The sequence below is a fragment of the Canis lupus genome, chromosome 3 (assembly GCF_048164855.1).
Source record: "Canis lupus baileyi chromosome 3, mCanLup2.hap1, whole genome shotgun sequence".
Lineage (NCBI taxonomy): Eukaryota > Metazoa > Chordata > Mammalia > Carnivora > Canidae > Canis > Canis lupus.
Window position 1 is genome coordinate 28518696 of NC_132840.1, and position 14660 is coordinate 28533355.

The window sequence follows — 14660 nt, forward strand, 5'->3', positions numbered from 1 at the left end:
TCACAGAGAGAGAAAGAGAGAGGCAGAGACATAGGCAGAGGGAGAATGAGACTGCAGCTTTTAACAAAGCAGGTAACTACTCACTGGGATTTAAGCCAATCCACAGCATGATGAAACTGTGAAAGCGATTCATGTCTATTCATACTGTGGTTTGATCCTGGAGAATTTACTAGAAAAGTAAATGAAGAGTTGTGGGCACTTTATCTCCCCAGGTCTCTGTCATCCCGGTTTGGGGGTGATGAAGGGAGGAGAAAAACCATTGTCCACCCCCACAGAAAACAAACACCTGAAGCTAGGCATGAACCTCAAAGTAGCAATATATTTATTTACAAAATATACAGTTTCACAGAAACAGCTTCGCTTTATACACATAAACTTTATAATTACACAGAACCATGTAAACGATGTTAAGTGTCTGGCCTGGCCAATGCCAATGAGAGGTGCTTACTTTTGGGGTGACATCTTTCCCTCTCCTCACTTTATTAGCCACCAACCAGGAGCCCCTAGATGGGCCATGCCTAATTTGCATAAAGCTGATTGCAGCTGCCCAGCTCAAGTGAACACAAAAACCAAGGTGTCTTGAATTCCTAGACACCACCCACAGGGATAGATAGATCTGTTAAAAGAACAAAAAGGAAATGAAGGAAACAGATCGAAATGATTATCAAGTACCTTCCAGAGGTGTCACCAGGCATAGAACTTTCTAAAAGCAATACAGCAATCGCCAGGGCTGGCAGTTCCACTCTAAAATCACATGTATTCTTAAATGCACTTTTAAAACTTAGTGGAGGTTTTTTGTTTTTGTTTTTTAAAAGAAAAACACTTTGGAACTTTGGCTATTCTCATGGTGAAGACACTGGACAGGCAATGTCATGGGGCAGATCTTTGGCAAATTCCTCTCCAACTTTTCCTGGACGTTTGCCCTCATCCGAGCCAGACAGTTGTCTGGGGAGAAGGTGGTTTCTAAGCCCGCTTCTTACTATTTTTCTCTACAGCAGAACTTCTCCCTTGGGGATCTTCACGATAAACTGGGTTTCAGAATATATCTCTATTTCTGTGTTAATATAAGCAACAGAATTAAAAGCAAAACAAAACAAAAAGCAGTTGGCTGGTGAAGCATGAAAGACACTAGCACAGAAAATGGGCTCTGATCGGCCAATTAGAGTTCAAAACCCCTTTGTGCCTAAGGGAGAGAATATGAACAGAGCCCCCCTGGTGGCCCTGCAAGAGGATGCCACATCAAGGCCCCCCGCAGAGAGACAGGAGTCCACCCTGCTGTAAATAAATATGGCCATCTTGGGCCTTCTTCCCTTTTCATGCTTCACAAGAAACGTGTATGAAGACACACCCGTCCACTTACCAAAAAAAAAAAAAAAAAAAAACACCACACTTTTGAGAGAGTATTTGAACTGTTTAAAGAGCACTGTCAGCCTCAGAAAAGGTGGGAGCCTTCCTCTCCCTCCAGGCCCAAGCCACCTGAAGTCCAGGGTACCAGGCCCTCGGACAGTGCCCTGCAGGAACTACAAACACAAAGTGCTGGGGTTCTCCAGGGCTGGCCTGCTCAGGGGGCTCCCAGTCCAGGGTCCTAGTTCAGATCTAAGGAGGTCTGCACAGTTCAGTGCGTATTCCTGGAGCCCAATGTTACCCTATAGCTCACTCACCAATTTCAGACCAAAAAAAGGGGGAGGGGGCTTCATATCCTACCCTTGCCCCGTGAAACCAGCAGGCCAGCCTCTAAGAAGGCATACCACCACAGGAGAGGCCTTCAAGTCTTCTCTACTTCCTTATGTAGAGGAACGCCGTTCCCCAGTGACTGCCTAAATTTTACGTCGCTCCTGGAATACAGTGAGGGAAAGAGAGGAGGACAGGTGAACCTAAGTGCCCTCTCACTTGAAAACAGCTCGCCTGGGCACCCCGAGGACCTCACACACCAACTGGAATGGGCACCCCAGCAGAAATCTGCCAATACTTTTGGCTATATCGTGCAAAAAGACAGGTTTTTTTTTTTTGTTTTTTGTTTTTTACATCGTGCAAAACAGGAAACTGAGTTATGAACATGGGCCACCTCGACCCCCCAACCAAACCCCTTTCCACCGGGAAGTGGCTGCACACTGTCCCTTTTAACAAACAGAAAGAAACCGAGGGATCAATGGCCACCGCCGCCCCAGTGTTCCTCTAAGTGAGACCAGAGGACTCTCGCCTGCAGCCCGAGGGGACCCACAGGCACCAGCCAAGGCAGGGAGAAGGCAGGCCACGAAGGTAGGGGCAGCTCGATGGTTGCTGTACAGACACTTATGGTCAAAGACTTACACTTGAGAAAAAGCTTACACGTATGGCTGTTCGTTAACAGGCCTGGGAAACTGAACATCTCCTCTCCCAAGACAGCGGAAGCAGGAAAACAGCTAGCACGGGTTCCAACCAGCGGGAGTTTGTTAACAATGATAGCAAAGAATTCACAACTACCATGTACCCTCATTTTTAGCTGAACCGAACCCACTGTACTCGGGTGGCTAGTCCACCTCCACTGCAGAGAACACAGCTCTAGCAGCAGCTTTGGCCAACGAGGATTTTATTCAGTCACTGGCTATATACAGGTTATACCTTGGACAGCCTGTCCTTTTGCTTAGGCACCTGAATGGCAGGGGTCTGCCCGCACCAGAGCTGAGAGTCCTGTGCTCAACTAAGGGAGGGGCTGAGAGGCTCCTCATCCTTTCTGATTCCTCACCCATGCTCTCCTCGCTCACCAACAGTCAGTCCAGAAACAGTTTCCGTGAGCCCATCCGGGACCGGTTGGAGCGGCGGATGTCAAACTTGGAGTCCCGGCACTTTTGGCAGACAAACACTTCAGGAACATTGGATTTCCGTATTTTCGCACAGGACAGGTGAATCCAGGTATGGCACTCGTTGCACTCTATCATAGGGCGGCCAGCAAACGGCTTCATGCAGAAGCAGGTGACGAGGTCCCAGGAGTCATCATCTGCACAGAGAGAAACAGGTGAGGAGAAAGCACTTCCTGCACTCCCTCCCCTGCGGTTCCCTCCCCCACCAGCCCAAGGGTAAGGGGGATGCAGAGCAGCTGAGCCACAGGGAAGCTTGATCAGGTGTCAACTTTCACTGAAGGTCAGGGCAGCCCTCCCCTCTCAGAGTGGAGTAATCGAAGTGTATGGCACCAGGAATTAACCGTGAGAGGTTTACTTTTTTTTTTTTTTTTTGAGAGGTTTACTTTAGGAGCTACATTTATTTTCATGTTTTGAGGCCTGTCCTGGAATCTCAGCTGTTTCTAGCTGCCACCACCCCCTTCCTAAATGTCTTGATGTCCACCTTCCTTCCTAGAGATGGCGGGGCACACTCTGCTGTCACACTCCAAGGAAGGGACCGCTCTTTGGACCACCAGCCACCACCACCATGGCAGTCCTTCAAGGGCCACTCACCCGAGTCTACCATTATGTCCTCATCATTGCCAGTGCTGTCCTCGTCCCGGAACACCACCTGCTTTCCCTGCCGGACAATAGTCCGTTTGCCTTCAGTTTTTATTTCTTTGACCTGATCAGGTGACACGGTGACACATGATCCACTGGAAGGCGTATCAGAGTCCCAGCCTGAGCAGGAGTCGCCGGGAGCCTGGGGGATATCCTGCAGAGCGGGACTTGTGGGGGTCTCTACGTAGGGATCAGCGGCTTCCAGCTTCAACAGGCTCCCCATGTACCCCTCCTTCCCTGGCGCGTCACTGTCCCTTCGCTTCCTCTTCTTCTTCTTCTTCAGCTTGTCCGTCTTCTTTCTGTCCAGCAAAAAGTTACTGGGCTTGGCTCGCTGCAGAAGGGTGGGCTGCAGGTGGCCAAAGCAGCGGTCAGAGACTGGCAGGGGCACGGTGGAAGCGATATCAGTGAACCCAGCATCCCAGCCATCGCTGTCAATGGTGCCAGCCGTGCTATTGGCAGGGCTGGGGCTGCTCCTCAAAGGGAGTTCCTGAAAAGACAGAAGCAGAGGTAGCAGGGGGCCCAAGTGTTTTGACTGGTTCCCAGCAATAAGAGCTAGCCCCAAACAGAGCCTCCCCAGGCACCCCCAGCCAGGTCAGGCCTACAGACGAGGGCTATCAGAAACAGGCCTTCTTGGCTCTCATAAGCAGGACTCTTTAGGAATGGTGTCATGAGTACTTTACTGTGACCTTCCAGACAGAATGTTAACCCACCAGGAGGAAGACCTTCCCTTGCTGAACCTTTAGCCCCTGTTCCAGAGCCAGGAAACTTATTCGATGCCTAGTAAATATCTAGAAGGGTGCCAAGGATATCTTTTCATACCCACTTATCTTTCTTGGATTGTAGAATCTCTCCTTTCCGTTTGCCCTCCCAAGGGGCGTTATTTTTTGTTTAATTAAATGAATTTAAAATAGTTTTGAGGATTTCCTGATACTCTTTTTTTTTAAAAATGGAGATACCCCCAAATATTGCAAAATCAAACTAGGTAATTACTGCCCCAAAGCAGTGAGCTAATCCCTACAGTTCCTCAGACCATTCAAGCATTTATTTGCTAATAGTGGCAACATTCTGCTGGGCACAAAGGACACATTTACCTACGTACACAGCAAAAGAAATGATAAAGCAATACTGGGGTTTGGTCTCTTAGAAATACCATATTCCTTTCTTTTTAGCCCTGTACAATACGAGTTTGAGCACCATGACAAAGTGGTCTTCAGACCTGCCCACTACTTAACAAGGAAAAAGAAATATCCTTACAATACACGGGATTTGGGCCAAAGTTCCCTGAAGATTCTGCAACATGATGTGCATCAGGGAAACTGCTCAGCAGGAAAGACAGTGTGGACCAGGCCTAACTATCCAGTTGAATCCCAGGCCTGTGCCCCAGTGTCCTAATCTCTAAAATGGGGAGAAGTAACAGCACCTCTCTCCTGTTCTGAGGGCCAAGAACACTGGCCGGCCACTGCAGCCGCCCAGTAAGCACTGGAGACTCAGAGCAGACGGACATCAGACATGCTATTTGCAAATCAACACTCCAAGTTTATTAAATAATTTACAGACAAGCCTGCATTGTCCAGCAGACTTTTAGGAACCACCTCCCAGGCTGGGCTAAGTTTTTAAGAAAGATTTCTACCCGATAGCTCTCTGGAGTCCTCCCAAACAGCCCCTTCCAGACCCCCAACCCACCACTGGTTTCCCTGCCAGCAGGAAGGGAGCAGAAACACTGAAGGTTACCTCCTTTGGATAAGGAATGTAGCCAGCATAGGCCAAAACAAAGGTGCAGAATTTGTTGAAATCCTCCACAGTCCTGCGCCTCTTGTAACTGGGGGAGCACTCCTGTGAGCAGGCGAGAAAATGGGGTGTATTTCAGAGTAGGCACTTGTAGGTGGAGTCGCAGAAACAAAACTAAGCCAGCTGGAGCTTTTATTGTCAACCACTAGAAAATACACTGCTAGATTTACAAACACTCTAGAAACAAGATAAGGTAGGTTTGGGTCAAGAAATAACACTGTACTCAGAAGGCTGAAAGGGGGGTATTGTGATGTTATGCCAAGCACACTGGGAAACTGGGCAGGAGATAAAAACATGTACAAGAGTCTGCTTTCTGGTGTTCCGGCCGCATTTTCCGACATTATCTATCGCTGTCTGCAGGCCTATCAGGAGCTCTAATAACTACTTTTTTGTTACAGATTTTCCATTTTGAAAATAAACTCCAGCTGCAGCTGTAATCAAAGTATTTTAAATGACTTCAGAAGTCAACTGCTGCTTATCCTAGAAAGCTCACTGAGGCCTGACCCCTCCCCAGCCTAGGCTGTGGGTGGACCCCTCCTCCTAGCACTGCTCACTTTTCCCTGCCCTGCCAGCACCCCACATTGAGGGGGCCAGCACCCAAACGTTCTCTGACTCAGAAAATGAACCAGAATCGTTGGGTTGGGTTTACTTGCGCCTGGAAGACGAAACACGAGAGGGTTTTTGGCTTGTGCGTCCTGTCTCCATTCAATCTAGAAATGCCCTCAACAAGAAGGGTTTTTCTCCTTGAGGAAGAACAGCCCGGGGAGAAAGAACCTTATTTGCTACTAAGCAAAACCACTCTACTCTATTTTGGTTTATTCGACTGGCGTATTTACTGAGGTGTGCTTAATGCACTTTACCACCCACCCAACCCCATCCTGACGTGCTCCGCTGCCACTGCCAGGGCCCAAGGACCCACTACCCTGCTGGGACCAACGGGACAGGAAACTGGAGGGTGGGTTCCCGGCCCCTCCCCGCCCCTCCCCGCCCCACCCCGGGTCGGAGGGCCAAGAAAGCGGCCCGGCCCCGGCGTGCTGCCCGCAGGTTCCCTTCCAAGGGCTCCACTCATTTTCTCCAGCTGGTTCCACCCGACCACCTCCGCCCCCCACCCCCGGCCGCCCGGACGCCGAGGGGGGCGCAGGCTGGCGGGGCTCCGACCCCGGCGCGGTCCCCGGCATTTCCTGCGTCGGAGAGACCCTGCCCCCATCCCGGGAAGCACTGACCGCCGCGCTCCGGCCGCGATGGGAGGGCCGCAGCCCTCGGGCCTCAAACTCTCGGGGAGAACTTTTATTTCGGCGGGGAACACGCACGACTGGGCCGGGGGCCTGGCCTCCGAGGGGAAGGCGGCGGCGCCCGGGGGCCGGGGGCGGAGGGACCCGCGCCACCCCCGCCCGGCCCGCCCGCTCGCCTCGCCGCCTTTAGGAAAAGCAGATGGCGGTGCGGCCCCCTCCCCGCCCTCCGCGGAAGCCGCCCCCCGCCGACACTCGGCCCCGGAAGGTGCGGGGCCCATCCCGCGGAGGAGGGGGCGCGGGAAGCCGGGCAGGATTCGGGGTCCGGGGCCGCTGGGCCCCGCGAACCCCCGAGGCGGCGAGGCGGCCGGCGAACGCGCCCCGCGCCGCCTCCCCCACCCGCTCGCTGCCGGACCCGCACCCGGGCCCCGGGGGCCTCGGGAGGAGAGAGAGGGGACCGAGGCTGGCGCGCCGGAGGGGCCGCCCGGGAGAACCGAGGGCCGATCCCCGGAAGGAGGGGGAGCCGGGGCGGGGCGAGAGAGCCCGCGGCCGGGGGGCGGGGGGCGGGGGCCCCGCAGGGGGAGGAGAGCGCGCCGGGGGTGGGGGGCTCCACTCGGGTGTTTGCGGGGGTGGGGACCCGGCGGGACTAGGCCCCCGGCGCCGGAGGGGGCGGGGGCCGCGCGGGAGTCAGGGGGCGGGGCGCGGACTACCGGGCCCGGGGGATTAAGGGAGCCGGCGGGGGCGCGCGGAGCGGAGTCCCCGTCCGAGGGGGACCGCGAGCCCCTCCGGGAGGGGGACGGGGGACCCGCGGGGAAGCGGGAACGCGAGGAGGCGGCGGCGGTGCCCGAGTCCCCGGGGGCGGGGAAGGAGTAAGCCAAGCCGGCGGGGAGGGGCCGGGGGCGCAGACAGGTCCCGGGGCTACGCGAGGCCGGGGAGGGGTGGGCGCGGCGGCCCGAGGGACGGGGCGCCGGGAGGACGGGGACCACCGCGGTGGGGGCGCCGAGGCGAGGGCGGGCGGGGAGGACCGGGCGCGGGCCCGAGTGGGGGGCGGGGTTGGGCGCCCAAGGGGGCGGCGAGGGAAGGCTGGGGGAGGGGAGGGCGGCGCTCGGCCGGCGGGGGTCCGGCTGCGGGGAGCACGGGACGGGAGTGGGGGTGGTCAGGGGCGGTCGGGACGCAGCCCTCACTCACCTCCGGGTGGAAGGCGGCGGCGCAAGAGTCGGAGTCCATGTTCAGGGTGGGGGGCGGCGGCCACAGGAGTGCAGGGGCCGGGGATGCGGGCGCCGGGCCGCGGAGCCGCTCAGGGCCGGGGGCTCCGGCGGCCGCGCAGAGCGAAGGCGGACCCGGGAGGGGTCGCCCGGGCTGGAGGTGATGAGGGGCTCGGCGCGTTGCGTCCCGGGCTCTGTGCTCCGGGGCCGGCGGCTCCACGGCCGAGCAGAGTTGGCGATGCAGCTCCTGCGGCCGGCGCGGTGGGAGAGGCGGGAGAGTCGCTGCGGGGGGCGGCGGCGGCGGCGAGCGGGAACCCGACCCGCTCCCCGACCTGACGCCCAGTTCGGCTCGTGTCTCGGGAGGGAGGGCGGGAGAGCCGCGAGCGCTGTCGGGAAATGTAGTCTGTGGGCGACGGGAAGCCGAAGGCGCGGGGGCGGGCGCGGAGCATTGTGGGAGTAGTAGTCCCAGCTCCGCCTCCGAGGCGCACAAAGGCCGCCTCGCGGACTCCAGCCCCCATAGAGCTCCGCGGCGGCTGCCCGGTTTGTGGGGGCGGCGTCTCCGGGACCTGAGGCTGCCGGAGCGGGGGAGGTGCGGAGGCTCGCGCCGGCTCTGCGGTGGGGGAGGGGCGGCGCGAGCGGTAGCTCCGCGGTCTCCGCGGGGGCGAGGGGCGGGGGTAGTCCCGGCGGGTGGGGGCGGGGACGACGGCCTCGGGCGAGGAGGGCGGCGGAGGCTTGGCGTCTCCCTCTGGACTTGGGGGTCCGTGCCCCTTTGTGGGGCCTTGGTCCTCGCGGCGGGGGCGACCGGCGCTGACGTCGCGGCCGCCCCCTGGGCTCGGACCCCGAAGGGTGAACTTGTTTTCGCGGCCGGCTGTTCTGGCCGGTCCTCCAGTCCCGGGGGTCCTGGGACTGGGGACCGAGGACCTCCTGGTCTTGTGGGATCTCTATGGGATCCACGTTGGGGTGTCGAGTTAACTGCGTCCCAAAAACTCTGTGCCAGGGTTATCAGTGTTTTGGAAGATACTAGCCTTAAATTCGCCTTTTTCCCCCCTCCTCTCTGGCTGATGTTGGGACCGCCCCTGTTTTCTTTCATTGAATTACCTTCCGAATGTATTCCTCACGGGATTTAGAGCAGCAGGGAGAGGGGGGAAAGTGGTTGGAAGGCTTGGTATTGACCCTGGTCTTACATATATAGGTGATTGAGTTTGCGGTGTTTACCTACGGACCGCGGGTATTTGACAACTTCAGGCTGGAGGTTGATTGACTGAACACCTAGTTGAAGATTATCCGCTCTGGTGAAATTACCAGACGAGGCCTGACGTTTGTGAACATTTCTGATAACCGCTGGAAAGGAAAAAACATGTTTTAGACGGTTCAAGAGCATGTTGGGTGGCTTCGAAGACAAAGGAACTGCGTTACAGAGGACGGATGTAAAATCTTAAATTCGAATCAGAAAACTGACTCTTGGAGCCACCAAATCAAGAAAGATGATTGGAAGGACCTCTAGGAGATGATTTCTGAGGCAGTGAATACCTCCTTGGTTGACTTGCTGTTTAGACGGAGATAATTCTGAAGGAACCGGGTGGTTAGGGGTCTGGGTTTATCTCAGATATACTTTTCTAAACTTAAATTTCCTAAACTATGGGGGATCCTGGGGTGGCTCAGAGGTTTAGCCCCTGCCTTTGGCCCAGGGCCTGATCCTGGGGACCCAGGATCAAGTCCCACGTCGGGCTACCTGCATGGAGCCTGCTTCTCCCTCTGTCTGTGTCTCTGCTTCTCTCTCTCTCTCTCTCTCTCTCTCTCTCTGTGTCTTTCATGAATGAATGAATAAATAAATAAAATCTTTTTAAAAATTCCTAAACTATGAAGCTACTTTATCCTAGTTCCTTTCTCCATAAATGGTAGTTTATTATTGTTGTTATGTTCTAACGTTATCTCAGCAATGCCTTCCCGCACTGAAAGGCTCCCCAGTGTGGGTAACAAATTGAGGTGCTCTAAAAAGTTAGTAAGATTAAAAACAGACCTTGGCCTTGGCCTGCAGAAACATCACCAACAGCTTCTTACAGTTGTCACATCCAGGTGGTTTAGCCAGATTTAGAAAATTTCCCCATCACTGTAGCCAGAGCAAATGTCCTGAGGTTAGCCCATGTTGCCCAGGGTCAGATTATCTGGAGCAATTTTTTTTTTCCCCAGACTAAGAAAGGGCTATCACAAAGGATATCATCCTAATTGTTAGTTTAAAGATGTAAATACCAGGGGCACCTGGGTGGCTCAGTGGCTGAGCTTCTGCCTTTGGCTCAAGTCATGATCTCAGGGTCCTGGAATGGAGTCCCACATGAGGCTCCGCAGGGAGCCTGCTTCTCCCTCTGCCTGTCTCTGCCTCCCTGTGTCTCTCATGAATAGTTAAATAAAATTTAAAAATAAAGGTATAAAAAATAAAAATAAAGGTATAAATGCCAGAAAGAATATTGATTGCAGGTGAAGTACAAATAAGAGGGATTTTTTTTTAAGAGGGATTTTTTTTTAACTGCTATATGTTGCCTATGATGTAGTTTTTCACACAGTAAATATTAAAAGCACCCTCCCATTGAGAAAGTGAAATAAAGAATTTGTCCATGATAATAATCTACTTGATGATGAAACCCTAGAATTTAAGGATCTGTATCGAATGGGAACCACTCACTCACATTGAGGAAAGAACATTCCAAACCTGGTTTGTATCATGTAACAATAACTCTTACTCAGAATAGGTATTCAATATGTATTTCTCAAATAAGTTATTTATAAACAGTAGTTCTTAGCACACAGATGTGACTAGTACTACCTGATGTAGTTTGCTTGTCTGCCTGCCACTGCAACATTTTCATGGAGGACCTTCTTGGTCTCTTTCCTTTGACTTCCCTTAGAAATTTAGCCCTTTGGAGGAGATTTAGACATTACATCCCATCCCTAGGCTCAAGGAAGGACTATAATACCAATAATTGACCCAGATGCAATAGCCTAATACAGACATGTGGGGGATATAGTCGGTTTAGCTAGTCTATTTCTCAGGTGTCCTGAATTACACCTGGGGTCCCAGGGGCAAATTTGGAATTTAAGGATTAATGCAAAAGCATTAGCCACAGGGCACCTGGGTGGCTCAGTGCTTGAGCGTCTGCCTTTGGTCCGCCTTTGGCTTGGTTGTGGTCCTGCCTGGGGTTCTGGGATGGAGTCCCACATGGGGCTCTCAGCAGGAAGCCTGCTTCTCTCTCTCTGCCTGTGTCTCTCATGAAAAAACAAAAATCTTAAAAACAAAGCAAAACATTAGCCACAAAAGCCAGATTCTTGGAGTCTCTGAGTCCTTGTTTTCTGCTTTAAAAAACAACAACAAAAAAATCTGATGATTATAGTTATTTGGAAAAGAGGAAGACAAAAAGCCAACGTTAGCACAGGTTGTGACAAGTTTTAAAATACTAAGAATACCATAAGTTTCCCAGTAAGTAACCTGAGAAGGTAGTTATTTTAATTGGGTTACCAAATATAGCTTCACCTTTCTAAATCTCACTGGCTACACTACATTCATTTGGGGAAACATTCAGAAAAGCTTTCTGCCTACCATTATAACTCAGTGCTTGAGTGTGGCTATGAATATAACTAGAGGTTTGTTTTTCCCAGAAATATGTGGTGGTTCAGCTTTTTGTTCAGCTTTAATAGTATGGAATTCATAAGGATCTTTCCCATCCTGTTTTCTGACGTTTCCACTTCCATCTCCAGGAGAAGGGGAAAAAAGTCAAAATTTTCCCAAATTGCTTTGTTTTCAACTTTTAGTATCTTGACCACTGTATGAATATATATATATATGAATAGTTTTAAGTCAATAAAGAATTTTTAAACCATGTATTATCAACTTTTTATATAACAAGGAAAATAACTTATGTACAAGATCAAATGAGCTTGCTGTTATGGCTCATACCATACCAGTAAAATATAAAGATTAATAGCTAGCACTATGCCAGATACTGTTGAAATGTTTTGATCTACAGTATCTCATTTACATATAATAATGCGCTTAATAAATAGCGAATACTGTAGCGTTCCTTAAAGGAAAGTTTACATTACAGCAAGTTCATTCCAAGCCACACTTGAGGTGGTCCAGAAGCAGAAGAGAATCAGGGTGTACAACAGGAAAAAAGGCGCAATCTCTTTTTGTGATATAGATGCTAAAGCATACATTCCTAAATGTTCTCAAAGGGGAAAAAAGGATAACAGTGGCTTCTATAAAATGATCTTAGTGATCTCTTGTCCTGTCGGCCTAAAATTAGAATTCAAATATCAAAATTGTATAGTTTGAATTCTTAAAATGAAATGGTACCATTATTTGTTAAAACACGTTAAATTCCTCTATCATAAAGAAGTTACTCAGGCAGAGACCATTTTCATGATTGTGGAAGACGTAAAATTTTTAAAAACTCTCTATGGTTGAAGTTTAATATTTTTTTTGTCTGCAACGCCCCCCCCAGCCATCCTCTCCCCAGAAGTTTATTCTTGAAATGCAAACATTTCCCCCAAAACTATGAGTCCTTGATTAGAGTTAACATCTTTCTTACCAAACACTAGTGTTTCTACCATGCCAGGGTATGGAATAACATTTGAAGAGTTTGCCAACTGTATGGATCACATGGCCCTACCCAAGTAAATGAATTTTGCACATTCCCATCTTGAACTTTTAAGGTTAATGAGTGAAAAAAAGGAACTAGATAGCATGCCTGGGTTAGTAGGTTATTCAAATTCCCAAACACAGCTGATGGGTCTCCTTTATGTTTTTTTAAGCTTTTACTTTTTATTCATGAGGCACACAGAGAGCAGCAGAGATAGAGGGAGAGGCAGGTTCCCAGCAGGGAGCCGGATGCGGGACTTGATCCTAGGACCAGGATCATGCCCTGAGCTGAAGGCAGACGCTCAACCGCTGAGCCATACAGGGATCCCGAGTCTCCTTTATTTTCTGACCACATTCCTTTGTTGACTTAGATATGTATACATGGCTCCAAATGCACCCCTTTTAGGTCCAATATATTAGTAATAGACCTTTTTTCTCAAAAACTGAATTTTAAATTTTTCTTTAAACTTGTATTGTTTCCTTAGTACACAGAACAGAAAATATAGGTAAGCACAAACAAAACAGACCTAACCACCTAGAGGATATGTTACCTTCAGAATTGTTTTGTAGGCCTGTGAACACAACAAATTGGGTCATTCTAAGGGTAATCAGATTTTTTGCTCGACAGGAGAGCATGAATATCTTTCCATTTCAATAAACATATGCATCATTATTCATCAAGGCTTCCCAGTAAGGTTGATTTGTTTACCTAATTACACAAAACTGGACTACCAGTTCTTCACTATGGAAACGTTTTTGATTTATTAAAGATTTGCCTTCTGCAAGGTGGACGTGTCCTGACCCAGAGGACTGGAATACTTTTCCTTGCAAACATCCCACTTCCTGGCTACTCAGACTTTCTTGTCACAAAGCCTGTGCAAGGAAGCTATTGGCCCGGCTCCTGGGCCCAGGAATGCTGCTGCTGCCGTTAATAGCTGTGTGAACAGTCCATCTATGGGCAACAGGCAGCTGCCTGGGTACCTGAATGTTTTCTTACTTAGGCCTGTGCTTCCCATGCTGAAATGTGGACCAGATATATTCTCATGGCAAGAAGATCTTCACGACGACAAGGGAAAGCCTGCAGTTCACATTTCAGGGCTAGAATAAAAACAAGATGTCTTCTCCAAAGGTTGCACCAACTTAGCTGGAACTAAGGAATGACAGCAACCCCTCCTCCTCCACCCCCCCTCCCTGTTCCTGGCCCGCCCTGGGACACACGTGGGCGATGGATGAGGCGTTCCCCAGGAATGTCTGCGAGGCCCATCGGGCATGGGTGGGGGTTATTAAATAACCAGAACCCAGGTTTCTTCCAAGACACAAAAGGACTGCAGTTGAAATGAGGGTCTATTCTAAAAGTGGGCGAACCATCCATGAAAGAAAAACCATGATCGCACTGAAAGTGCTGGCATTCTAGCTCCTGGAACCAAAATAAGGAAGATTCCTTTATTCACAGTCACCCTACAAGTGACTGTGACGTTTCTGAACGCCCACACCCCTGGGTTTTAAGGCGTCCCCTGTCTGACCTTGAACTAAAGGCTCCGCCCCCGGGGCCCCTGGTGTCCCCTCTCCTGGAATAGAAAAAGCTATTCTTTTCCCTGGAATTATTTTCATTGTTTATATTATTGTGATTTTCTGGTCCTTGAGCCTTTGGTTCAGCCTCACAGTGCGTTCTTCTGAATTCTTAACGACAGGCCGTCTCCTACCCTCTGCCGCCGGTGTCCAGGAAGAGGGGTCGAGCAGGCCTGGGGGTCAAAGCCGAGCAGGCCTGCCCCCTTCTCCAGGCAGCCCTGGAGTCTGAGTCTCTATGAATCGGCAACTAACCCTGCGCCTGGTCCGCTGACGAAAGTTAATGACTGAGTTTAGTCAAGTCTGAAACTCCTGCAGGAGCAGAGTGGAGCGGATTCCTGGCATCTGGCCCCGTGTCCCTTATAAATGTGCCAAGAAGAGACGTCACCTAAGAAGCTCATACTCCTTCAAGCTGTGGTCCTCAACTGTAAAAATCCCATCCTTTGAAATCTGCCCGGCGATAAGGCTCACTAGCAACCCTGCGAACGAGCGGAATTGAGGGCAAATCAAGAAGAGGGCCTTGCAGCGAGCCGCCCAGGGGCTCAGGGGCCGACGCGGTGGGGAAGGCTGGCGCGAAGGGGGGGTGGCTCGGGCTCCGCGCGCCGAGCTCGCCCCGCCGGCCTCCGCCGCGCAGCCAGGCCCGGGGAGTCGCGGGCGGGCCCCGGAGGCCCCCGGCCCTGCACGGAGAGGACGCGCGTCGCCCGGAGAGCCCGGCTCGGGCGGGGGTCCGCCGGCAGCCCCAGGCCGGCGCGGGCGCGGG

At 51.8% G+C, this 14660-nt stretch overlaps 1 protein-coding gene and 3 long non-coding RNA genes across 4 annotated transcripts; 2 read left to right on the plus strand and 2 right to left on the minus strand.

Moving 5' to 3' along the window:
• The first annotated feature begins 5 nt into the window (after window positions 1–5).
• Window positions 6–4392, plus strand: LOC140630168 (uncharacterized). Its single transcript, XR_012027971.1, has 2 exons — window positions 6–2995; window positions 3334–4392. It is a non-coding gene; the product is annotated as an uncharacterized lncRNA (long non-coding RNA).
• On the minus strand, window positions 300–8066 carry PHF13 (PHD finger protein 13). The gene is made up of 4 exons (XM_072819859.1): window positions 7685–8066; window positions 5211–5312; window positions 3432–3966; window positions 300–2977 (listed from the first exon to the last, which is right to left on the minus strand). Exons 1-4 carry the CDS (start codon window positions 7721–7723, stop codon window positions 2751–2753), a joined length of 903 nt encoding a protein of 300 aa, XP_072675960.1. The 5' UTR covers window positions 7724–8066; the 3' UTR covers window positions 300–2750.
• On the plus strand, window positions 7769–9559 carry LOC140630167 (uncharacterized). The gene is made up of 2 exons (XR_012027970.1): window positions 7769–8290; window positions 8894–9559. It is a non-coding gene; the product is annotated as an uncharacterized lncRNA (long non-coding RNA).
• A 3514-nt stretch (window positions 9560–13073) lies between these two features.
• LOC140624600 (uncharacterized) lies at window positions 13074–14586 on the minus strand. The gene is made up of 2 exons (XR_012024070.1): window positions 13553–14586; window positions 13074–13432 (listed from the first exon to the last, which is right to left on the minus strand). It is a non-coding gene; the product is annotated as an uncharacterized lncRNA (long non-coding RNA).
• Window positions 14587–14660: the final 74 nt, after the last annotated feature.

Bases quoted from the DNA above. Each gene is read 5' to 3' on its own strand.
- PHF13 (XM_072819859.1), bottom strand. From the start codon at position 7,723: ATGGACTCCGACTCTTGCGCCGCCGCCTTCCACCCGGAG. The intron at 5,313-7,684 runs GTGAGTGAGGGC...GCCTGCTCACAG, and splicing joins CCGCCGCCTTCCACCCGGAG to GAGTGCTCCCCCAGTTACAA. The intron at 3,967-5,210 runs GTAACCTTCAGT...CTGTCTTTTCAG, and splicing joins ACATTCCTTATCCAAAGGAG to GAACTCCCTTTGAGGAGCAG.